The sequence below is a fragment of the Pecten maximus genome, chromosome 3, assembly GCF_902652985.1.
Source record: "Pecten maximus chromosome 3, xPecMax1.1, whole genome shotgun sequence".
In the NCBI taxonomy this organism is placed as follows: domain Eukaryota; kingdom Metazoa; phylum Mollusca; class Bivalvia; order Pectinida; family Pectinidae; genus Pecten; species Pecten maximus.
Genome location: NC_047017.1, coordinates 26,497,252 through 26,522,980, shown reverse-complemented (window position 1 = coordinate 26,522,980; position 25,729 = coordinate 26,497,252). Strand labels below are relative to the sequence as shown.

General features: G+C 37.9%; 2 protein-coding genes across 5 annotated transcripts in view; both read left to right on the top strand.

The window, feature by feature from the left end:
* The first annotated feature begins 5,541 nt into the window (after positions 1 to 5,541).
* LOC117323731 (WD repeat-containing protein 64-like) overlaps positions 5,542 to 25,729 on the top strand; it is a 53,778-nt gene continuing 33,590 nt past the window's right edge. For all 4 annotated transcript variants that reach the window (XM_033879155.1, XM_033879154.1, XM_033879153.1 and 1 more), the window contains exons 1-5: positions 5,542 to 6,012; positions 21,087 to 21,217; positions 21,512 to 21,620; positions 21,789 to 21,895; positions 22,254 to 22,283. In XM_033879155.1, the coding sequence (XP_033735046.1) occupies positions 5,862 to 6,012; positions 21,087 to 21,217; positions 21,512 to 21,620; positions 21,789 to 21,895; positions 22,254 to 22,283 (528 nt within the window). In that variant the 5' untranslated portion in view covers positions 5,542 to 5,861. The remainder of the gene's footprint in view (positions 6,013 to 21,086; positions 21,218 to 21,511; positions 21,621 to 21,788; positions 21,896 to 22,253; positions 22,284 to 25,729) is intronic.
* Positions 22,588 to 24,695, top strand: LOC117323732 (testis-specific serine/threonine-protein kinase 3-like). The gene has a single exon (XM_033879156.1). It carries the CDS (start codon positions 22,740 to 22,742, stop codon positions 23,775 to 23,777), a length of 1,038 nt encoding a protein of 345 aa, XP_033735047.1. The 5' UTR covers positions 22,588 to 22,739; the 3' UTR covers positions 23,778 to 24,695.

Here is a 25,729-nt window from a genome sequence, read left to right as displayed (position 1 = left end):
CCTAACTAAGATAATCGTCGTATCCTAACTAAGATAATCGTCGTACCCTAACTAAGATAATCGACGTACCCTAACTAAGATAATCGTCGTACCCTAACTAAGATAATCGTCGTACCCTTACTAAGATAATCGTCGTACCCTAACTAAGATAATCGTCGTACCCTAACTAAGATAATCGACGTACCCTAACTAAGATAATCGTCGTACTCTAACTAAGATAATCGTTGTACCCTAACTAAGATAATCGTCGTACCCTAACTAAGATAATCGACTTACCCTAACTAAGATAATCGTCGTACCCTAACTAAGATAATCGTCGTACCCTAACTAAGATAATCGACGTACCCTAACTAAGATAATCGTCGTACCCTTACTAAGATAATCGACGTGCCCTAACTAAGATAATCGTCGCATCCTAACTAAGATAATTGACGTACCCTAACTAAGATAATCGTCGTACCCTAACTAAGATAATCGACGTACTCTTACTAATATAATCGTCATACCCTAACTAAGATAATCGACGTACCCTTACTAAGATAAAATAACGGAAGAGTAAGTATTCACACAATTGTTTACCATTAAGTTTACCCGTGTAGTAATGCGTCTAATATTCATCTAGCAGATAAAATGATATTTATTGTATATTATCTATTTTCTCGAGGGAGATTATCCCGACCAAGATTGTTTATTTCAACTTTAACACTACCATTCCAGTGAAAAGCGAAAACAATCATTGATATTCACGTAGACAGGAAGTGTGTTTTGGTATTAACCGAGAGAAATGTTTTGGTACTAAACAAGACGGTTGTTTTTGGATTAATGGTTTTATGCAATTGTACGCATTATCAGGTTCTTAGATGCTAAGGCTTCAAGCAGCTTTAAAATCTACTGCGGCAATTATTTTGATAAAGCATCAAGTGCTAGTGAACATCTTAGTCATGTCCATGTTTGTTTACGAATTACGAAAATGTAAAACAAAATCCCATTTATGCAGGGAAAACGATGCCCGCACAGGACAAGACTTAAATAGCAGCCTTCCATTGTTATTGTTGGAACTTTGTCTAATAACAATATATGGACTTATTATCAGTCATATTTACTGACTCAATAAATACCTTAAAGTAAAGTAATCACTCGAGAAAACTAAACGAGATCTTATAATGTGCAAGGTCGTATTACTTTGAAAATATTTTCTTTAAAACTTTGGAGTCAGTGACAATCATCTGGCGAATACTATGAAAAATCATCAGAGAACCTGCTCCCAAAGCCCACACGACAATTAAATACAGACAATTCAAGATGTCAGCATAGAAAACTTAGCTGCTGACATACAGTAGGTACAATGAAGCCCGATTGGAGTTTTTTATGATGCTCATCATGCTTGGGCTTCCTTTAAGAAACCTTTGATTAATGACATTGACAAGAGCTGACCGTTTCATGTAAAACGGGTAAAAGCATATTCAGAAAAAAAGGATCAATGACGATACACGAAATGAGATACACAATCCTGACTAATACGTAGTGGATACTATATAACTGGTAGTACGTCGTTAATGCTATATTTCTGAAAGTACATGGTGGATACTTTATAACTGACAGTACGTAGTGGATATTATATAGCTGACAGACGTAGTGGATATTATATAGCTGACAGTACGTAGTGGATATTATATAGCTGACAGTACGTAGTGGATATTATATAGCTGAAAGTACGGAGTGGATATTATATAGCTGACAGTACGTAGTTGATACTATATAGCTGACTGTTCAAAGTGGATACTATATAGCTGACAGCACGTAGTGGATATCATATAGCTGACAGTACGTAGTGGATATTATATAGCTGACAGTACGTAGTGGATACTATATAGCTGACAGTACGTAGTGGATTTTATAATGCTGACAGTAGGGAGTGGATACTATATAGCTATAGCTGGTAGTACGTAATGGATACTATAAAGCTGACAGAACGTAGTGGATACCATATACCTGACAGTACGCAATGGATACAATATAGCTGACACAAAGTGGTGGATATAATAAAGGGAGCGGTACGAGTACATACTATATAATTTGTAGTAGGTAGTAGATAATATATAGTTGGTATTACGTGGCGGATACTTTATAACTGACATAACGTAGTGGATATTATAAAGGGAGCAGTACGGCTAGATACTATATAACTTGTAGTACGTAGTGGATACTATATAACGTGTAGTACGTAGTGGATACTATATAGCTGACAGTACGTAGTGAATATTTTATAGCTGACAGTACGAAGTGGATACTATAGGGCTGGTAGTACGTAGTTGACAGTATATAGCTGACAGTACGGAGTGGATACTATATAGCTGGCAGTACGTAGAGGATATTATATAGCTGACAATACGTAGTGAATATTTTATAGCTGACAGTACGAAGTGGATATTATATAGCTGACAGTACGTAGTGGATACTATATAGCTGACAGTACGTAGTGGATATTATATAGCTGACAATACGGAGTGGATATTATATAGCTGACAGTACGAAGTGGATATTATATAGCTGACAGTACGAAGTGGATATTATATAGCTGACAGTACGTAGTGGATACTATATAGCTGAGAGTACGTAGTGGATACTATAAAGCTGACAGTACGAAGTGGATATTATATAGCTGACAGTACGTAGTGGATACTATATAGCTGGTAGTACGTAGTGGATACTATATAGCTGACAGTACGTAGTGGATATTATATAGCTTGTAGTACGTAGTGGATATTATATAGCTAACAGTACGTAGTGGATATTATATAGCTTGTAGTACGTAGTGAATATTATATAGCTGACAATGCGTAGTGGATATCATATAGCTGACAGTACGTAGTGGATACTATATAGCTGACAGTACGAAGTGGATACTATATAGCTGACACTACGTAGTGAATATTTTTATAGCTGACAGTACGGAGTGGCTATTATATAGCTGACAGTACGTAGTGGATATTATATAGCTGACAGTACGTAGTGGATACTATATAGCTGACACATTGTAGTGGATATTATATAGCTGACAGTACGTAGTGGATATTATAAAACTGACAGTACGTAGTGGATACTATAAAGCTAACAGTACGTAGTGGATACTATATAGCTGACAGTACGAAGTGGATTTTATAAAGCTGATAGTACGGAGTGGATATTTTATAGCTGACAGTACGAAGTGGATATTATATAGCTGACAGTACGTAGTGAATATTTTATAGCTGACAGTACGAAGTGGATTTTATAAAGATGATAGTACGAAGTGGATATTATATAGCTGACAGTACGAAGTGGATATTATATAACTGAGAGTACGGAGTGGATATTATATAGCTGACAATACGAAGTGGATATTATATAGCTGACAGTACGTAGTGAATATTTTATAGCTGACAGTACGAAGCGGATACTATAGGGCTGGTAGTATGTAGAGGATATTATATAGCTGACACTACGTAGTGAATATTTTAATAGCTGATAGTATGAAGTGGATACTAAATAGCTGACAGTACGTAGTGGATATTATATAGCTGACAGTACGTAGTGGATATTATATAGCCGACAGTACGTAGTGGATATTATATAGCTAACAGTACGTAGTTGATATTATATAGCTAACAGTACGTAGTGGGTATTATATAGATGACAGTACGTAGTGGATATTATATAGCTGACAGTACGGAGTGGATATTATATAGCTGACAGTACGTAGTGGATATTATATAGCTAACAGTACGTAGTGGATATTATATAGCTGACAGTACGTAGTGGATATTATATAGCTGACAGTATGTAGTGGATACTATATAGTTGACAGTACGTAGTGGGTATTATATAGCTGACAGTACGAAGTGGATATTATATAACTGAGAGTACGGAGTGGATATTATATAGCTGACAGTACGGAGTGGATATTATATAGCTGACAGTACGGAGTGGATATTATATAGCTGACACTTCGTAGTGGATATTATATAGCTGACAGTACGTAGTGGATAATATATAGCTGACAGTACGTAGTGGATACTATATAGCTGACAGTACGTAGTGGATAATATATAGCTGACAGTACGTAGTGGATACTATATAGCTGACAGTACGTAGTGAATATTATATAGCTTGCAGTACGTAGTGGATACTATATAGCTGACAGTACGTAGTGGATAATATATAGCTGACAGTACGTAGTGGATACTATATAGCTGACAGTACGTAGTGAATATTATATAGCTTGCAGTACGTAGTGGATACTATATAGCTGACAGTACGTAGTGGATATTATATAGTCGACAGTACGTAGTGGATATTATATAGCTTGCAGTACGTAGTGGATACTATATAGCTGACAGTACGTATTGGATATTATATAGCTGACAGTACGGAGTGAATACTATATAGCTAACAGTACGCAATATGTAGTAAGTATTGAATATAGTTGGCAAGCAAGATGTCAATTGATACTTATTTCGGCTAACGTGGTATTTCCCGAAGCGGTTTATTTTAGCATTACGAATTATCAAACTGTATTTGTATAAGTACATGTATTACCCAATATAACGTTTACAGGTGTGACATGTTTGTATTTCACAGGTGGTGTACTCGGTTTTCATGCTCAGTTTGTTATCGTATTTGTTGAACTGGTATGTAAGTACTAATTCTCTCTTACTAAAAAGCAACGGCGATCAACTTTTATGTTTCTCTATAGCGGAACACTTTGGGAAAGCTGATAATGTTCTTATATAAGTATACGAAGTCTTCAGTGACCAAAATGAAAGGGACTGTTTCTTTCTTTTATCTTAGTACTGGGAAGTTGAAAAGATATATATATCGTATATAAACGGCATTCTTATCACTGGAATATATCTTAATAGGGCCAACATCGCATAGTAGCACTTGAAAAAATGTGGCTTGTTCAAAAGAATGATGAAAGTGGTGTATATATATATTGCGTTTTTGAGTCGATTTGTATTACCTGTCGGCCCTCGAAATATCTACCTTTTATTCCCTGCCTTTTAATTAAAATGTCACAATTATTTCAACGATAAACAAACTTGTTCTTTATTGGTTCCATTTTAGAGTTTAATTTATAGTACTTGGTATGTATCAATTACCATGTAAGTCAAGATGTACTCTACCTTACCGTCTATTCAGGTAGGTTTCGATAAGTTTTTATATGTATATAAATAATCCCATCAAATCCTGAAAAGACATGGATTCAGTGTCAATACACTCGCCAGTTGACACTGTAACACTCGTACAATAAATAAATATATTGATCACTTAGAGGTATATTTATGACGGGGTGATTACAGCGACAATTATGTTGACCTTTTCAAGCTTTAAGCTCACTCCTTATACATACGATTGTGCGTACCTTATCAATAGCGGTCTTGTCTCTACCCCGATACCTGCTCTCCCCTCGCCCGTCGTGGGCCGATCCCTTTACACAATAGTTGCTACGACGCTTTGTCCCCGGGATTACCCACTTGAAGGGTTGTTTCGTACCTGGCGACGACAACATGGCCGTACCTGGATAACATACAGACTTCTGTGTGCAGGTGTAAAAGTCCCGCTGTGGCAATGAACACTGTATTACTACAAAATATGTGCTTTTTCCATCGGATCTGTATTGCTTGTGTTAGCTCTGAACACTAAAATGGGATTTAACCGAACTCCGGGATATTAAGACACCGGTAGCAATAGGGGTATATATATATTTATGTGTGTTGTTTATGTGTGTTTTGAATCACGGCTCTCTACACTAACAATGCTGACTATTTATCGTCAATTTGTGTGATTTTTTTAAATTTGGATTACGGAACCGGGACAAAATGTCCGAGCTGGAACAAGGTGAAAGCCTGGCCAGGCCCTATACCGTGGGTACCTTTCAGACCAGACTCAACGAGTTCCAACATTTTATTAAGGAAATCACGTTCCAGGATGTAGAGGCGACACCTGAAGAAAGGCGACAGATGATCACAGGTAAAAATGTTTATATTAACAGTTAATCAGTTCAAGTAAATAGAACTGACAGACCAAACTGATAACGCCGAAACTATGACTTAATGACGGGTTTAACTATAATTACGTCAGTCTGTTAAATCTGTAAGTAGACAAGTACATCTATCAACAGTTGATCACAGAAAAACCATAAATGATCCAAGTACGTTATAAATCAAAACCCAAATAAAAGAGTGGTGAAACTGATTGGATAATAATGTTGCCAGGAAATGTTCCAACTTGACATATTAAAAATACATATATTTACGTTCATTACCATTGTCATTTGGGAACCACACATCCTCAAACCCGAATCGGCACCAAAGCCCTCGACGCAACACTGCAGTCTCCTCCCACCTCCTGACTTTGGCCGTATCCATGCGTTCTATTTTAAACAGTGCTAAACGCCAGAACATATATCGTTTAGCTCCCCAAGTGGTCATAAAGACATGTTCTTGAAGACTTGAAGACTATAGTAAATTTCCCAGTGGCTGTACCTGTCAAGTGTTGGTGATAGAGGACTAGTAACATAATCGGGTCGATTGTTGTTTTGAAGGATTTCCTTTTTCGTAACGTCAAGCATAACTTATAAAAGTCACACTTCCAAGTTGAAAGAGATTACTTGTAACTTGACATCGAATTCCTCGTTTTAGGCTTGAATGGCTCTGTGAACAATGCATTTTGTCGTCTTGTGCTTTCCAAAGTCAATGGAACTGCTTTTACTATATTTGACAGTTTGTTGTATGTATAACTTGAATACTAATATTACCATCCCACCATTATCGACTGTAATCACAATAAAATGTCACCTACCCAGACGTTGAAATATAGAAAGTGTTTCATACATGTTAATAAGGTGCTATGTTTTATCATTAGTATTCAGGCGAGAATCCCATACAATTGAAAGAAGTCTTTTACTGTCAGTAAACAACTCATTTGTGTCTTAAATTTTGTCTGTATCCACATGTGCCTGACTCGTTTTATAAATAATAACATATAAGAGTCTCATTTATATGTACTCTTATATATGTTATTATTTTATAAAACGAGTCAGGCACTTGTGCTGTATCCAAACATTTCGTCACTGCCGCTATATCCGGGATATTGTTGTGTACAATCTGATTACAATGCAGTGTATCATAGAGGATCGTAGAGGATCGTAGAGGTCTAAGTTTGATTGATGTTCCGTGTTGTAGTGTAGAGGTAAGCTGTGTATATTGTCTAATACTTCCACCATTCTTTATAGTTATACCAGCTCGTACTTGCATTGTCTATCAGTTTCAGTCTCCGACTAGCCCGAGTTTCCTCTGGCTCTGAAACCACACCAGGCATGGTGTCAGGGCCAGAGGAAACTCGGGCTAATCTACGAGGGGAAATATATTGTCTCGTGGCAGCATCAATTGCTGATACATATATATAGTAATTGACAATCCAAGGCGTTTCTTGATTTATTCAAAATAATTCTATATTAGCTTCATATCACCGGGATATCCCGTATTGTCACAACCTCATTCGCTCGTACATTGTAGATATTCTCTATTAGTTTTCATATCTTGGGGATATCTTACGTCGTAACTACCTCATTCGCCTGTACATTGTAAATTATCTAATATTTATTATCTCGTAGCTCTATACCCGGGGTATCTATAGTTTAGTAGCTATCGTCCCCGGACTGAGAGTCTTATTGACAGCGCTCCTTGACGTTATCAAGTGCTTCCAGATCGTTAAATCCGATTTATTCTAAATAATAATATGGTCCTCCTCCCTCACCAGAATGAACGATTCTGCCAGACTTGGGGAAGAACAACCTTATCTAACTATGTCGACCGCTTTATCTTATAGATACCGCTTTAAATGATTGCTTTATTGAGATACAAATGATTTATCTTTTCACAACTACAAACAGGCACCTATGTGTCGCCATTGGGGGCGATCATCCGATGTGCTCCTGCCTATGTGGAGTCTAGTTACACTTCCGGTTCCTTTCTAAACCCACATTTGAACAAGGCGCCCTCTCTATGTTCATTTCTATTGATATCGCTTCAGCAATGGTCATTAAGAGTACACAAAAAACATACGTAAAAAACGGACCGTGTTTATGAATAGAATTGTATACGATAAAACATGTATACAAATGAGCTGGTTTTCAGCAATACGCGTTCTAAATAGTGTAGGATCTTGCCGACAGCATTCAGCAATGACTAACTAATATATGGATGCTTATAATGATCATGAAATTAATTCAAACGATTAGGAGATATTTCATTCTCTGGATGAATGGCTTGCAAATACCAATTAATTTTGGCAATATAATAAGTCAATCCATAGAAAGTGCACTCCATCCACTGCTTTCTGATTACTACATACAGTACCTTAATATACAGGACTGCTAGTTTTACTCACTGGGAATGTTTATTTGTGTGGAAGCAGGCAGCGCCAATCGGTACTTCTACCAGTAGACATTACCTGTCACCAGTCAACGTGGGTCTTCAGTGCGAAACACTTTCCCTAATAGGTTTTGACTGATCGGAGAGAAAGGGTTCAACAGGCGTGTAACGTTTAGAAAACTGACACTGTATTGTCACAAAGGGGTAGTAAAAAGGACAATGGAATATAGAAAACGGCACGGATCATTAAAGCACGTGTCTATAGTATTAACGGTAAATGTTCCTGTCGCCCGTCACAAGTATTGACACTTAAAAGTCCGGAGGAATTCTACCGCCAGTCGAGATGAAATCTATACACTGTCTATAACAATGCGTGTAAGAATTGTCTACAAATCTGTGCACACAGACTATGTTTTGTGTACATTTTTATGTGTTTACGTTGAAACTGTTTCACAATACAACAATAAAAAGACGGCTATACATTTTGACAAATTGCCATCAATTGGTAAAAAGGCCGTTTGGTTTTTTAAACATGATGAAGTAATTATTGTCTGGAAGGGAGAATATCAATGTTCAATACACAATCAGAGTTTGTATACATCAGCCATTGACAATGGGACCCAAACTGGCCGATTTTTAACATGAAATGTTTTAGTAATTTATTGCGATATTTGAGACCGAGATGTTTTTCCCCTGCAATAAAAGCACACACAGCGGTCTGGCACACAGTTAGCTGTCCGCATGAATAGTATATTGTACTGCCAACAGTATCAAATTGTTTGCATTATTTTGATTTGATACGTATGAAGCATAAAAAATGGTTGTCCCTACTGAGTAAATTTTATTCAAATGAAAAAGTATACACGTTTAGAATAAGTATATCACAGATTAGCGTTGTGATGAAAATGCGCATTTGCTATCACTATCAATCAGAAACTGTTACCTTAGATTTACGCAATGCTTTCACTGAAAAAACAACAACAACAAAAAACAAACGAAAAACAAAAACAAAAACAAACAAAAAACAAAAAAAACAAAAAAACGCGACAATATTTATTCTGTAAAATTGTGTACGTTTACTTCGTGAAAACTATTTTTCGTGGAAAAGTCTCGATTTTACAAAAAACAAGGAACAGCAAAATTAAAAAGCAAACATTTGAAAGACACGGAAGAACCCTTTATACATAACATCTGTCTGCAATTGATTTCAATTGAGTCTAATGCTTCAAGTATGTTAGTGCTACAATCATCAACTACACCATGTACCTGGAAACACGACAACGACAAGAGTAAATCAATTCTGTATTGTTTTCAGAGAACTATGTTTTGTTAAAGCGTAGTGATATTAATTATGCGTTATACATTGCATGGTGATTCACTAGAAGATTTCTCACAGGCGGGATATATACAATGTCCAACCTTGTCCACACTTTGGGAGCAAGAAGGTCACCCAATGCCAAGTTCAGTGCTCTGATGTGATGAATTATATCCTTCGGGTCAATACTTATTCATATTATTATAATATTATGTTGTAAGTAAAATCGAATACACACTTTGGAGATGTGAATATTCTGTGTCGTCTATATCACATTCATCAGCGTATAATCCATACAGTATATCTAACTGTTTAACCGAGACAGCTGACCTACAGTTATACTCGCATGGATTACATCCATGAAAGACGTGATTTCCAAGGCTCTTCACGTGTAACACTCGGAATACATTCCCCTTTCATGTGTACTTCCGGTGGACTGCCTCCATACAACGGTCCTTCTAACGGTATGATGTGGGGAGAGTGTTTATGAATGTAATGTGTCGATATTAGCTCAATATAACGTCCACTGTGGTACTTACGAACGTTCACATACCTATATAGCCGGTCTGTTGTATTGATATAGGATACAAGAAAAACATGACAAATTGACGAGGAAGATTTAAACAGAACCCGGTATCACTTTCGTCCCTCCAATGTGTGTTTTGCATGCCGTATGAGTATTCCTTATGTTATACCTGTCGTGTAAATTAAATATTTAATACAATGTCGGTCAGACTAAAGAGCTGCTGGTGTTTAAGTACAGCTACACTGGAGCGGATCGATGGATTTCAAAGACGCTGGTGTCATTTATCGTTTATTCATTAAAGAAGAAATGTTTTCTTTGTTACTTGTTATAGATCTACCACAAACATTTTAGTCTGATATTAACAGTGTTATGGCACTGTGAGTAAACTTATCACGAGAAAACAGTTTGCTACCATTCAGAAATGGTAGCATTATATATATATTTGATTGGTCGTTGTAGTAGCCTATTTTGTGGGGATTGCACTTGGATATAAATAGACTGTCTACTTCTACACAGTGATTGGTCACTTGCCTATACGGTCTATGCGTTGTAAACATTAATATATTAATACATCAGTAAAAGTCTTACAGCGTATAAAATACCACCCAGGTTGCATAAAGTAATGTATCGGTAACTTCTAGCTATGGACATGTCTAACGGAATTAAAATTCCTAGTCGAGCTGTCCAAACCACCATGGCGCTCCACGTTACACATTACGGGGGTTTAACCCGGGCCATACTGACATCAACATTAGACTCGCGGGTGCTTAAAATCCTGTTGTATTTCTAGCCGGGGGACTTGTTTAATCAAACACTTTTTATTTCTGACAGTTTAATGTTCGGATAATGCGTGTTTAGGTTGAATGTTTTCTGAGGCATGGTGTCATTCACCAATAGAATATCTACAGGGAATGTGAGTTGAGAACATACCGTTTATATCGTACTCAATATTATCATTCTACACGTAATCAAAGCTTTCATGAAATTGAGTGATTTTGATTTGGAAATATTAGTTTGCGTTATTCAAACTTTGAAAAAAGATTATGTTAAACAAACACGAACTTTATGAAACGATTACAGGAAAATTAAGTTGAGCGAAATTCTGAAACAAAAATGGAATCTTGACGAAATCCAAAAATGTCTGATCAAATGGGAGCTCGTGAAGGATTCCGTTCATCACAAACCTAAGGATTTTTGAAAATTTTCGGAAATGCATTTTCAATGCTGATTTGAAAACTAATATACACTGTATTTCTGTCTTCTTAATATGGGCGTGGTTCTTTCTCTTATGACGTCACAATGCCATTAGCCAAAATTATGCACGGTCATGAAGATTTACAGCAAAATTGAAAACATGAGTTGGAATACCGGTAACACAAAACCAACCGCAGCTCCAATAGTTGTTTATGAAACGTGTACTCACGACAGGGTAGTTACAAGGGGAACAAATTAGATATTAACATAACAGCTGGATTGGGACGGGATCTAGATACCAGTTTCCGACTAGAAAGGGGCGTTTTGTCGCCGAGTTAGAGTTGTCAAATAATTAATGTGATTAAAAGGGTAACTAGTATAATGTAAGATACAGTATACCCAAGGTGTTGATATATACAATGTACTTGTCTTGAACAGCGCAAGCCTATCTTAACTGAAATATCTTCATTGTCAGACAGCCACAATAAGGCAAAGAGGAGTACATAGCGAAGCTATCATTTTATTATACTATACAAGTGTAAGTCTGTCTGATATAAACCATTTAAATGTTCATCGACATATAGCTGTGAGATGGCAGGAGATCATGGCCTACAGGATTCTATATACTTACCAAAATACATGTAGATTCATTTAATGGCGTCAACTTAATGCCGCTGTCTTGTATTCCCTAGATTACGGTTTTTCTGGAGTGCCATGTGTGGCTGTATAATGGACCGATATAACTGATAATGTCAACATGCTTTGTCTTATTCCATACTTTTGACCTCCCAAACGATGACTGTTGTGAGTCCTGTGCTGAATAAGACAAACTTTCAAATAGCCGCGGTCACTATAATGAGACCGTGCGCGTGTCATGCTACCGTGTCCTGTTAATGACATTTCGGAGTGCCAACACTTTATAGATTGTCTTTGAGGGGTCAAAGATCTGTATACTCAGTCTTTGTAAGTCTTTGCTATATCAAGACAAAGACAGAAAATTGTCTGTCTCGTTAAGTGCACTTTGTCAAGTTCAGAGCGCTTAGCGTTCTATCAAATAGTTTAAATTAAACTTAAGGAAATTATTCATAATCACGAGAAACCGTTCAGAGATAAAGAGATAAAAATTTCTAATATATACTGCGGATATTACATACAAACGCAACATATTACGGTCCTTGAGAAGAATGGCATGTATAATGATGTCAGTATTAGTGTGGACTAGTTTCCAACGTTGTAAACCCAGAGGAGGTAGGCCGAGTGGGTTGTGTTGGCCGAATATCCTACACAAGGTTACTGGGCTGTCACGGAGGGGTACTGTGGCTCATCATGAGAGCCATTCTCCTACCTGTGTTATATATCTAAACTTCTTTAATATCGCAGTGCGTGAGGAAGTTGATTGGCATATGACTTTCTGTGTTGCAACTCCTTCAATTGAGATCAACTAATTGGTTTATGCTAATATCTGTATTTTTTGTGGATGAGGTTAGGGGATGGTGTATCCATTGTGATATAACTTTCTGTGTTCTCGTCGGTAAGCTTTTATCTGGTGATACTGATACCATTGTCTGTAAGAGCAACACTAGATGTTAATTTAGTGATCAGGCTGTTTGTGTCACTTCGTATGTTTGGGTTCTCCTTATGTAGATTTGGGTCACATTTCCAAGATAATTTTACACGCCGACCATAGGTTCCGGACGACGAAGACCATTTTAATCCACTATATACATCAATGAAACACAAACAAATGTATCGATAACGGTGAGGGAATTGACACATGTTCCGTGCGTCACGCTCAATCTAATTAAAATTAGACTTGTAATATTTCCGCCCCTCTACGATTTACCGCAGCGTATCTTACAAGGGAGTGTAACGTACAGAAGCGGGAGTGTGTCGTACAGGAGCGGGAGTATAACGTACAGGAGCGGGAGTGTAACGTACAGGAGCGGGAGTATAACGTACAGGAGCGGGAGTGTAACGTACAGGAGCGGGAGTGTAACGTACAGGAACGGGAGTATAACGCACAGTAGCGGGAGTGTATCGTACAGGAGCGGGAGTATAACGTACAGGAGCGGGAGTGTATCGTGCAGGAGCGGGAGCATAACGTACGTACAGGAGCGAGAGTGTAACGTACAGGAGCGGGAGTGTAACGTACAGGAGCGGGAGTATAACGTACAGGAGCTGGAGTGTAACGTACAGGAACGGGAGTATAACGCATAGTAGCGGGAGTGTATTGTACAGTAGCGGGAGTGTATCGTACAGGAGCGGGAGTGTATCGTACAGGAGCGGGAGTGTATCGTACAGGAGCGGGAGTGTAACGTACAGGAGAGGGAGTGTAACGTACAGGAACGGGAGTATAACGCACAGTAGCGGGAATGTATCGTACAGGAGAGTGAGTGTAACGTACAGGAGCGGGATTATAACATACAGGAGCGGGAGTATAACGTACAGGAGCGGGAGTGTAACGTACAGTAGCGGGAGTGTATCGTACAGGAGAGGGAGTGTAATGTACAGGAGAGGGAGTGTAACGTACAGTAGCGGGAGTGTATCGTACAGTAGCGGGAGTGTATCGTACAGGAGCGGGAGTGTATCGTACAGTAGCGGGAGTGTATCGTACAGGAGCGGGAGTGTAACGTACAGGAGCTGGAGTATAACGTACAGGAGCGGGAGTTATTATACCGGTGCAGGAGAGTATCGTACAGGAGTGGAAATTACAAACACGATTTTAAAGGGATTGCATCACTATTGACATCTAACATGTTTTAACACTACACGTTGTCATCTGCGGGAACTCTACTTTGTTCGACAGTGTCTGTTGGGAATCTTTGTAAGGTCTTTTTGGTCAAAGATCAAGATCCCTTTTGCAAATGGTAACATTCGGTGTTGATGGCTATGGTATTCTTAATTTACCCAGCACACAATAACTACAAAGATGTGTATTACTTAATCATTGCTATCACCACTGACTTCAGTAAACATCATGTTTAGTGCTTATGAAAAAGCACGTAATAAATACATTTAGCATGTGTATTTACAATCTTTGATCAACGCTGTGATTTCCCCCCGATAATCGTCCTCTGCCTTGAATAACCCCTGATCACATCCGGCCTTTTGTTCTTAATTAATGACCAGAGGTGTTCTGCATGTGCACAACGTAACAACCGGAAATAGGAATTAATCTGTTATAACAACCGCCACAGTGACCTAGATCACTTTAAAATATAAAATAGAATGTACACAATAACAGCTAGTCAGATGCTTCAAGACTTCCCATTTTACAGAAATACTGACATTGGAGGACACCCTAATTTAACATAATGAAGGAATTAATATACTTCGAAAATTGATTATAGCGTCGTTTTATTATTGCCACGGGGCCGTTTTATTCAGACTAATATCAGATATGAATGGCTTATTGAATGTGTTATGTACACAGTCTAATAACAATCTACCTGGCTTTGTGTAATGTGTGAATTTAAAAACCAATTTATATGCATTGTGACGCCGGAATGCAGACTGTTTTGGGTATATGAGAAATCAATAACTGTGTGTACATATGGATCGAGTACTCTATAAATCTAGTAGTCAACAGTTCTCAACAGTGATCCCACTGGCTACCGATACTCGGGTCGTAGACTCCAATCTCTGTTGATTCTCCTACTCAGAAGTCTTCAGAGATACAAGCTACTCAGAAATATATGTACATTGTACATTCCATAAAGAATTATCAGATATAGACAAAGGGGACACAAGGGTAAGATAAATATAAAATCACAGACTACTTAAGGGAACATGCTACTCAGATTGAGTCAGATATATATGTACATGCTACTTAAGGGAACATGCTACACAGATTGAGTCAGATATATATATATATATATAAACATATGCTACTTAAGGGAACATGTTACACAGATTCAGTCAGATGGATGTAAAGACATAGGCTTCTTAAAGGAACATGTTACTCAGATTGAGTCAGATATATATAAAATCACAGGCTACTTAAGGGAACATATTACTTAGATATGAAACACAGACTACTTAAGGAAACATGTTACTCAGATTGAGTCAGATCGATATAAAATCACAGGTTACTTAAGGGAACATGTTACTCAGATTGAGTCAAATCGATATCAAAACATATGCTACTTAGGGGAACATGTTACTCAGATTGAGTCAGATAGATATAAATTCACACGTTACTAAAGCTTTAAGGGAAAACGTTACTCAGTTTGAGCCAGATAGATATGAAACACAGAATACCTAAGGGAACATGTTACTCAGATTGAGTCAGATAGATAAAAATCCACAGGCTACTTAAGGAAACATGTCACTCAGATTGAGTCACATCGATATAAAACATATGCTACTTAGGGAACATGTTACTGAGATTGAGTCAGATAGACATAAATTCACACGTTACTAAAGCTTTAAGGGAAAATGTTACTCAGTTTGAGTCTGATAGATATAAAACACAGACTACTTAAGGGAACGTGTTACTCAGATTGAGTAAGATAGACGAAAAAACATAGGCTACTTATAAGGACATATTACTCAGATTGAATCAGATAGATATACAAAACACAGCTTACTAAAGCTCTAAGGGAACATGTTTCTCAGATTAAGTCAGATAGATATAAAATCACAGGTTACTTAAAGGGAACATGTAACTCAGATTGGGTCAGATAGATATAAAATATGCTACTTTAAGGAACATGTTACTCAGATTGAGTCAAATCTATATAAAAAAAATATGCTACTTAAAGCAACATGTTACTCAGCTGGAGTAATATATATATAAAACACAAGTTACTAAAGCTTGAAGGGAACATGTTTCTCAGATTGAGTCTGATAGATATAAAACACAGGTTACTTAAGGGAACATGTTACTAAGATTGAGTCAGATATATATAAAATCACATGTTACTAAAGCTTTAAGGGAACATATTACTGCGATTCAGTCAGATGGATGTAAAAACATAGGATACTTAAAGGAACATGTTACTCAGATTGAGTCAAATCTATATAAAAAAAATATGCTACTTAAGATAACATGTTACTCAGATTGAGTCAGATAGATAAAAAAATCACACGTTACTTAAGGGAACATGTTACCCAGATTGGGTCAGATAGATATAAATTCACACGTTACTAAATATTTAAGGGAAAATGTTTCTCAGTTTGAGCCAGACAGATATAAAACACAGACTACTTAAGGGAACATGTTGCTCAGATTAAGTCAGATAGATGTAAAAACACAGGCTACATAAGGAAACATGTTACTCAGATTGAGTCAGATAGATGTAAAAACACAGGCTACATAAGGAAACATGTTACTCAGATTGAGTCAGATATATATAAGATCACATGTTACTAAAGCTTTAAGGGAACATGTTTCTCAGATTGAGTCAGATCGATATAAAAATATGCTACTTAAAGGAACATGTTTCTCAGATTGAGTCAGATATATATAAAATCACAAGTTACTAAAGCTTTAAGGGAACATGTTACTCAGATTCAGTCAGATAGATGTAAAAGCACAGGCTACTTAAGGGAACCATTTACTCAGATTGAGTGAAATCGATATAAAAAATAGGCTACTTAAAGGAACATTTTACTTAGATTGAGTCAGATAGATATAAAACCACAGGCTACTTAAGGGAACATGTTACTAAGATACATATAAAAAAAACTATGGAGACGGGCTACATCCGCTGTGACTACCCAGGTAAATCATGATTTACAATATGTACATATATTTGTATACGAAAATCATGAGGACAAAAGTATGCGAAGATTATTGTGACCTCATGACTGAGCTTGATAATGGTGTCGCGATTAAAGTGACGTCATCTAGGGTATGCCAACCTGCTCGGTTAAGAAGTTACATCATGATAATACTCACACCTATTTAGTCAATAAATGCGAATTATGTAATCAGGTAATGCACACACTGCCATACAGTCTATTTGCAAGTTCTCTGTCACATAACCTTTGTGACATTATATTTGTGAAAATCGTCACAGAATATGTTGAATGTCAAAACTGATGACGTTTTCTTCAAGTAAGCCTCGTTCCCGTGATACCATAAATGGAATCAAATATGGTGCTCATACGATTGGTGCATATCTTACACGACAAAGAATGTGACATTGTGTGTTAATTGAAGCGGACACGTGATTATATTAATATAACCAGCGATCGGTATATATAGTCAACCCCTTGTAAATATAGTTATCAAGTAGAGTCGGATTGTATCTCTGTATACCCGATACCTTTGATTACAATTTTACAACAATAGTTGTACGGTCAAAAGGCATGTTTATGATATTCCCATGATGAAACAACTAAATAAAAACACATACTGACAAGCTTAGCGATCGTTTTATTAAACTGTACGATTTGAATCTGAAATCATATTAGAATAATGCTGCATGAACTCCATATTTAAACAACATTATGTTTTTTTAAACATTTAATTTAGTTATTCTTCATTCTCTTCCACCCAAATCATAATTCTTATCTTCAGAACCTAGAATATCGACAAGGCAACAGTAGGTTGACCTGACAGCTACACGCACCTGTGTGGACTAGACCCCGCTTTCCATGGGGCGTGGTCTATCGTCACTATGTCGTGTCCCCCACGGCGCATCTCCGTAGGGGCTTTTGTCGGCAACCTGGTTAGGACAGATTGTTTATCATAAGACCCCCACCCGTCTCCGCTATCACTCCGATAGACAGTTTGCAGGGGGTCATGTCTTTGTGTTCGAGTGCCAACCCTCTACGTTTAGCCGTGTCGCATGCTCGAGAGGTCTTCCAAAGTTTGTACACAGAACTTTAATTCAATTCAATCGGCGTATGTATAACACTATTCCCGACGGAGTAATGCCGTACTTATCATTGTCTACATGTGCTGTACGAACAAACACCATTCAATTACTCAATACATGAGAATCGCTACTAGAGGAGCGCGATCATGTGGTGGGTCTCATATTAAATAGAGCACCCCCTACAGTATATTAATGCATATTGAATTAGAGAGATGGATAAACAACGACCTTGAGTGAATAGCTTTATAGATTCTTACGATCCTGGGGAGCTCCCCTCGAACCATGGCCGGATGGATAGGATCAGAGTATACGTACAGACACGTGCAGTATTTCTAATTAAGGTACGATTCGTCACTACGTACGGTACCATCCTCCGGATTGGACATTTCGTCCGACGATGCAGATGGTGTGGATGGACCCCGTCCCATTCCACAGTCCTCGGAAAAGGGAACGCCGAGAACGTCGTCAAAGAGGACATGCTCTGCGAGAGCATTTGGACTCCATCAGTAAGATTCACTTCCGGTTCACGTGCTTGGGATGTATCCCGTTTGATATGTTTTCATTGGTTCTGGTGGATATACTGTTTTTATTTCTGATTGAACGGATCTTTTTGTTGATGGTCCCCGCTGGATAATCTGCTATATTAGTTTTACGACAGCTCTTCCTGTATTAGACCAGTTTGTGGGTCTCTTTACAGTGTTATTCCACTTAAATGTCATGTCACAGTGGCATTTGGATTGTACCTCTCGCGGTCCATTATCCTGTCCGAGATGATATTGTTTTCATTGTTTGAAAACAATACCTCATGTCACAGTTTTATTATGCTGATAGTGAGTAAATGCATGTTTAAGCCGAAGGTAAGGGTTCTGATCCTGATGTTGATGTTGGATACCGAACCACATCGCACTATGCAGTTTATTGCGATAAATGTGTATTTTGATGTATGTAAAACCTGTAAAGGAAGGTTTATGTTAAGTAAGGTGGCATTGATGAAATCCGATTGTTAAGGGGGAGAGGGTATATCGTGAAAAAACATTGCTGACGGGATCATATCTCGTCTCTATCACCTTGACTTGTTTGGTCGGTGTTTTCTTTCCGCTTTTTGCTCCTTTGTCTCTTGGCGTCATTTTGCGGGAAAAACAACATTATTAGCAGTGGTTTATAATGGAATCTGACATTTTTCACAACTTAGGTCTGGTATGTAACAGGTTTTTTTTTTATATAAAATACATGTACATGTATTCTCTTATTTTGTTGTTAAGTATGACACTTTGTAGAGCAAGTACATGGATAACCACGTAAAACAACACCGTGTATCCTTTCTACATGTATTTAAATTTTAATCCAGTTTAATTTAAAAGAAGTAATTATATCAATGTTGATCAAGATAGGGTAGGTAAAAAGTTACTTCTTCATGTCTAAAACTATATACATAAATGTATTAGAAAAATCCATTACTTTTTCTCAGACCTTCCTGTCTTTATAGGTTTTTTATCAGGAGGACTAGTGTTTAGGTGGACCAGTCCCTCTGAAGAAGCCTATGAATGCTGATATGCCTTGCGGAAATTTTTATTTTTTCATATAATGTTTTTGTAGTTTTTTTTTCTTTTTGTTTATGCCCAACCATAAAGTGGGCAGGGGGTGAGGCATATAGTGTTACCCATGTTCGTCGCATCCCGTCGCGTCGCACAACCAATGCAATGTAACTAGCTAACCTCAGGAACTGCTGATGTGATCCTCACCAAACTGTGTTTCGGGGTGTCAAGTGGCAGGGAAAATGTACATAAACCATAGCACACCAAGGTCAATACATTACTTTAACAACTTATCATGCGTTAATTCATGTAAACATATAACATTATTCAGAAAATGTGATTATGGTATGTTGATAAGATGATAAAACTCCATAAATTTGTCTCGCCTTGGAGTTTTGTTGTATATTTTTATGTAGATATTTACCTCCCAAGTCTGGATATATTAGTGAGGGCAGGGGAGGAGTCTTCATTCTCTTCATAACTGTAAAAATCTATACACACTCAATACAATGTATAATATATGCATATCTAGTTTACATTTACATAATATCCACGGAAATGAGAGACAACTTTTCATTTTAGTGCATATTTATGATAAGGGACGTCGTAACAATTCTCAACCACTGGCACCTGGTTACAGGGAGTCGGTCTACACAGCGTCGTGTACATCACGCGGGCTTAGTCTACAGCAGGTGATGCTGTTTGTGTCGCCTAGCGGTAAAAACGACATTTTACCTCTCTGGGCCGTAATACAAACTAGTAAATCTTATTGTAATGCTTGCAGCTGGTAGCATGCCGATTAGGGACTAAAAGCATTATTGTGAGAGGCAGATTAGCTCATAACGTCACCCACGTCGCCGGATCATCGACTTATACGAGGGCATATCAGTTCATACAGTTATCACGGAACACTGCCAAGTCTTAAAATAGACTGGACAGTGCTTATATAGATTAACACGATTCTGTTTTTTTGTTGTTAAAATTTGGTAAAAATTATACCCTCAGTGCCCTCCCCCTCTCCAAAGTCTGAAAATGTGCTTTACACACAAGAGAAAACTCCATTACACTTTGACTGTAACAATGTCTCATGTCCCTGTGGTCTGTGTAAAGTGAACTTGGACAGTTTCACATTGTCTCAAACTTTAGACTTCCCGTGCACATTGAATGAACTGCTTTTTAGGCCTCAAATTGAAGATTACTTTGACCAGATCGATTGTGTTCGAAATATAGACACTTTCCAATATATATTTGATGTGTTCTGTTGTGTTCCAGAGAGCCTCCGATTTGACCAGTTCTGTGATGCTATCCGTTCGCTGTTCGGAACTGATGTGAAGAACACGGACTTGAAAGCTATTTACCGTAAGATCTCTACCAACCCAGACGCAAAAGTCGACTGGAGCGAGGTAAGCATATCCTGTTATAAAATTTTAACTGGCATTATCTTACACGGAAGCCGCCATGAACATATGTTGATCAGTTGCGCCATGTTGCACATCCGGGTATAATCTTAGGGACTTAGTTGTCTCCCCTGTGTAATACGAATTTTTTCGCCTGTTTTAATGTTTACCTTGGTTCGGCTTTACGAGCCAATGTCGTCTACGATAACATTAAAATTGATTCTGATATCATTATTGTATTAACAAAGTTTGATATACATCATGTGGTACAATAAATTGAGTTGCGTCCTTGTTTTGCAGCTGTTCGGATATTTCCAGTCGAGCGCCGAAGAGAGCGAGGAAATCGTTCTAGGGGAAGAAGTTAGCGTTTTCACTGTCTCAAAACGCCGACGGGTCGGCGAGGCGGCCGGTAAGTTTAAATACATTTATCACGTCGGCCTACTGACCACGATGGATTTCTGAGATGTTCAGCATTCAATTTTCTGATGATATGTCACCAATTTCCTGATGATATGTCACCAACTTTTTTTTTATATGTCACCAACTTTTTAACGTCTGGTACTTCTAACACGTACAGGTGACAAGACACGACGGGACACTGTGCAATGTATCCGATATATACCGTCTCTGGACAGCTACATCACGGCCTCACAGAAAGGCGCCATAGCTGTGTGGAGTAGTAAGGTAGGTATCGGGCCTGGGACATAGGGTTGGGAATTATATACCGTCTCCGAAAAACCACGTCAGCGCTTCGCAGAAACACATTAAACAAGGTTGGGTATTGGCAGATCCGGGCTATGCTAGCGCTGTACTGAAAAGAAGCTAATATCTAGAATATCAAAATCAATCTCAAATCTACACCTCCTCCCCAACCCTCTTTTCCTCCTCCTCTCACAGGAAAAAATATGTTTGTGACATTTATTACTTTTCCTGATTCACTTATTATGCTCATATCTTTTTACTATGATCTAGATATTGTAGTGAATTATACTGTAAACTTCATTAAACATATCCATTGAAACATGTGCTGTTATATTTTCAGCTACGACTGGTGAGCTGTATAGACATAAATGTGAGTATACTTGTTTGGGAAAAATATTGTACTCTCGAATTCCTATCTACAGTCATTTAGGGTACAATATTGAGGTACACTAACATAAATGTGATTCATTTCTCTAGTTCATCCTGAAGTCAATCTGCGGAGAGAATTTCAAAACCATGTTCTCTGTGGGTGATGTGAAAGAGAGAGAATGCACGAGAAAAAAAATCCTTTTTTAAGGTCTAGGCTCGGAAAACTCCTCTGGAATAGCGACTGAATTTCTGACGTGATGGCATTGTGTCGTATTTTTTTGTGTGACGTCAGCGATATATTTGCATTATGACGTCATAAATAAATGTCCTTAGCGATCGGTTTGGGAAAGGTATTAGCCTGAATAACTCGGGTTCGTTTCCGTGCTAAAAATGTTTGCATAGCGCCGCGGTTGGTTACCGGCAGGGTTAAGGTGGGGACCCAGGTCTTGGCGAAGTCATGGCGACGGCAGAAGAAAACTGCTACGGTCCAACCGCCGAAACTGATGATGAAATCCTTTTAGCGGAACTCGACAAACTCAAGAACGAAGTGGAACGAATAAAACCGAGTAGTAAGCTTTTGGGGCAGACCGAAGAAGGTGCCCGGAAGCTCACATACCGCGCTGTTCTGGCTCAAAGAGGGTTCCTCGTGAAGAAAACACTCGGTTCCGGTAGTTACTCCACAGTCAAACTGGCTTTTAGTCTACATCGTCAGGAAAAGCGTGTAGCCGTGAAAGTTCTGAATCAGAAAGTCGCCCCTAAAGACTACTTATTGAGGTTTTTACCGAAGGAGAAAACAGTATGGCCTCGACTGGATCATCCGCACATCATTAAGATTTATGAGATGTTTGAGGACACCTCCCGTACATATTTCATCCTGGAATACGCTGCACGTGGAGACTTGTTACGCTATGTTCAGAAGTATGGCCCCCTGCATGAAGTGTTAGCCCGTCATTGGTTTGAACAAGCTTGTTCAGCTGTGGAGTATCTACATTCGAAAGCCATTGCACATCGGGATCTTAAGCTTGAGAACATACTGCTGGACTCCAACTACAGCGTTAAAATCGGTGACCTCGGGTTTGTGAAGGACAACCTTGGTCCAAACCACCTAAGCAAAACATTTTGTGGATCTAAGTCTTACGTTGCCCCCGAGATACTTAAAGGGCGGCCGTACGACCCCCGCAAATCGGACGTTTGGGCTATGGGCGCAGTCCTCTTCATTATGGTTACTGGGACAATGCCATTTGACGAAGCACGCGGAAACAAGGCCATGCTAGCGGAGCACAAGAAGATGGAGTTCTGCTGGAAAGGTGCAACCGAAAAATGTCAGGATCTTATCTTATTTCTCTTTACGTACATGTTTGAAGATCGGCCGTCAATATCTGAGGTGAAGTATCAGCCGTGGATGACAATATCAGATGCGGAACTTGAGGAGACAGCACCGAAACCGAAGCGGAAAAAGGACAGTGTGGAACCCCCCGTAGAGACTTCCGGCTGACATCCAATATTACCGTGGAACAATATCTTCCAGCATAATGTTGTAAATGCAATAGTTTATGTTTTATTCTGGATATCAGTGTTCTATATAATGGATAAGTTTAATTTATAAAACGTATCATACCTATATATGTACATCATACTTTAAGAATTGATCCCGGACTGTCTATGTATGAAGAACGTTCTGTTTTAATCTGGTCATTTATTGATATTAAACTTGATTGATTTTTACTTTTTTTTTTTTTTTAATTTTTAATTCTTCATTCAAATGTATCACAGTTTAAAGAATTATTCACACTGGCCACAGGTACATTACACATTATTAGGCAATATCCGGGTTACATAGCGGTCATACTCTGCCATTGCCCTTAAGTTAATAACGTGTTAGCGTACCAAAATGTTTAATCGATAGATCTGTACGTTTAATCTTTGTCTTCTCGCCAATCCTTCAATGCGTCAGCAACACTCGTTCATAACTGGCCAAGATATATAATACCTTATAATTCCTTTCATATCAATTTTAATTAGATATACAAAGTTCTTTCATGTAGTCCCTATATATATACATGTATGTAAATTATTGCGGCATTTGCACTGATATATGTACTGATATTTGTACTGATAATTGTACTGATATTTATCCTGATATTTGTACTCATATTTGCACTGATATATTTGCACTGGTATCTGCACTGATATATGTGTACTGATATTTGTCCTGGTATATTTGCACTGGTATTTGTACTGATATATATGTACTGATATTTTTCCTGATATTTGTATTCATATTTGTACTGATATTTGTCCTGATATTTATATTCATATTTGTACTGATATTTGTACTCACATTTATCCTGATATTTGTATTCATATTTGTACTGATATTTGCACTGATAAATTTGTACTGATATTGGTACTGCTATTTGTCCTGATTTTTGTACTCATATTTGTTCTGATATTTGTACTGATATTTGTCCTGATTTTTGTACTCATATTTGTACTGATATTTGTCCTGATATTTGTACTCATTTTTGTACTGAAAAAGTCTATCACCCGGAAACTGAACTTATGTACAAATCGTGTGAATAACATTATACTCTCCGTTGTGTCGTCGGATAACGTCATAACGAGGTTAATTTAGCTATGGATTTCATCGATAGTTCTCCAGTTTTATAAATCGCATACGTTTTTTACGACATCTATCTGGGGGGGTCTATAAAACTATATTGTTTGTGGTGTTGCTGCTGTAACACTTTTTTCGCAAACAAGTAATTTGAAATGATAGCGCAAAATTTACATTCAAGTTAATCGAGAGGTATATATACTGGATTTTCACAGCATGTTCAGTACAAATATTAGTACAAAAATGAGTACAAATATCAGGGTGATAGACTTTTTCAATAAAAAAAGTCTTTAAATGACTTTCCCTTGACGCCTCAAAACGCCTTTGGAATCGACAACCAGGGGCCATATAGACCGTGTGTTATTTCAAAACTAATAATCCTACAATATTTGTGACCAATTAAAGGATTTGATGTGATGGTATAGAAGTGCCATGACCAGACCGGGACTCGAACTCGAGGCCTCCGAAATCTAAACGGACATCGTCACCATTTGAGCTACGTGATCGCTGGTGTTCAACACAGATCATTTCCACTGCATTTACTTCCTAAGTAGACAATGAATTGAAAGCAATCAAATAAAGCATTGTTGTTGTATCTATATCAAGATTCTCGAAAACATGTCTTCTCAGTAAATACGTATGTGTCGCGTTATCGTCAACACATTCTACATTCAGTATAGAATAAACCCCCATTCCCAGGGAGATAGTTTGCGATTGTCATTGTTGAAATTATGACGTCACAAAGGTTATTACGTCATCAGCACACACTTCCGATCCTATTCCGACAGGGAAACGAGAAATACTAACATCACTGACTCTGTTTTGATACG

Coding starts and splice junctions, on each gene's coding strand:
- LOC117323732 (XM_033879156.1), top strand. CDS start 22,740: ATGGCGACGGCAGAAGAAAACTGCTACGGTCCAACCGCCGAAACTGAT.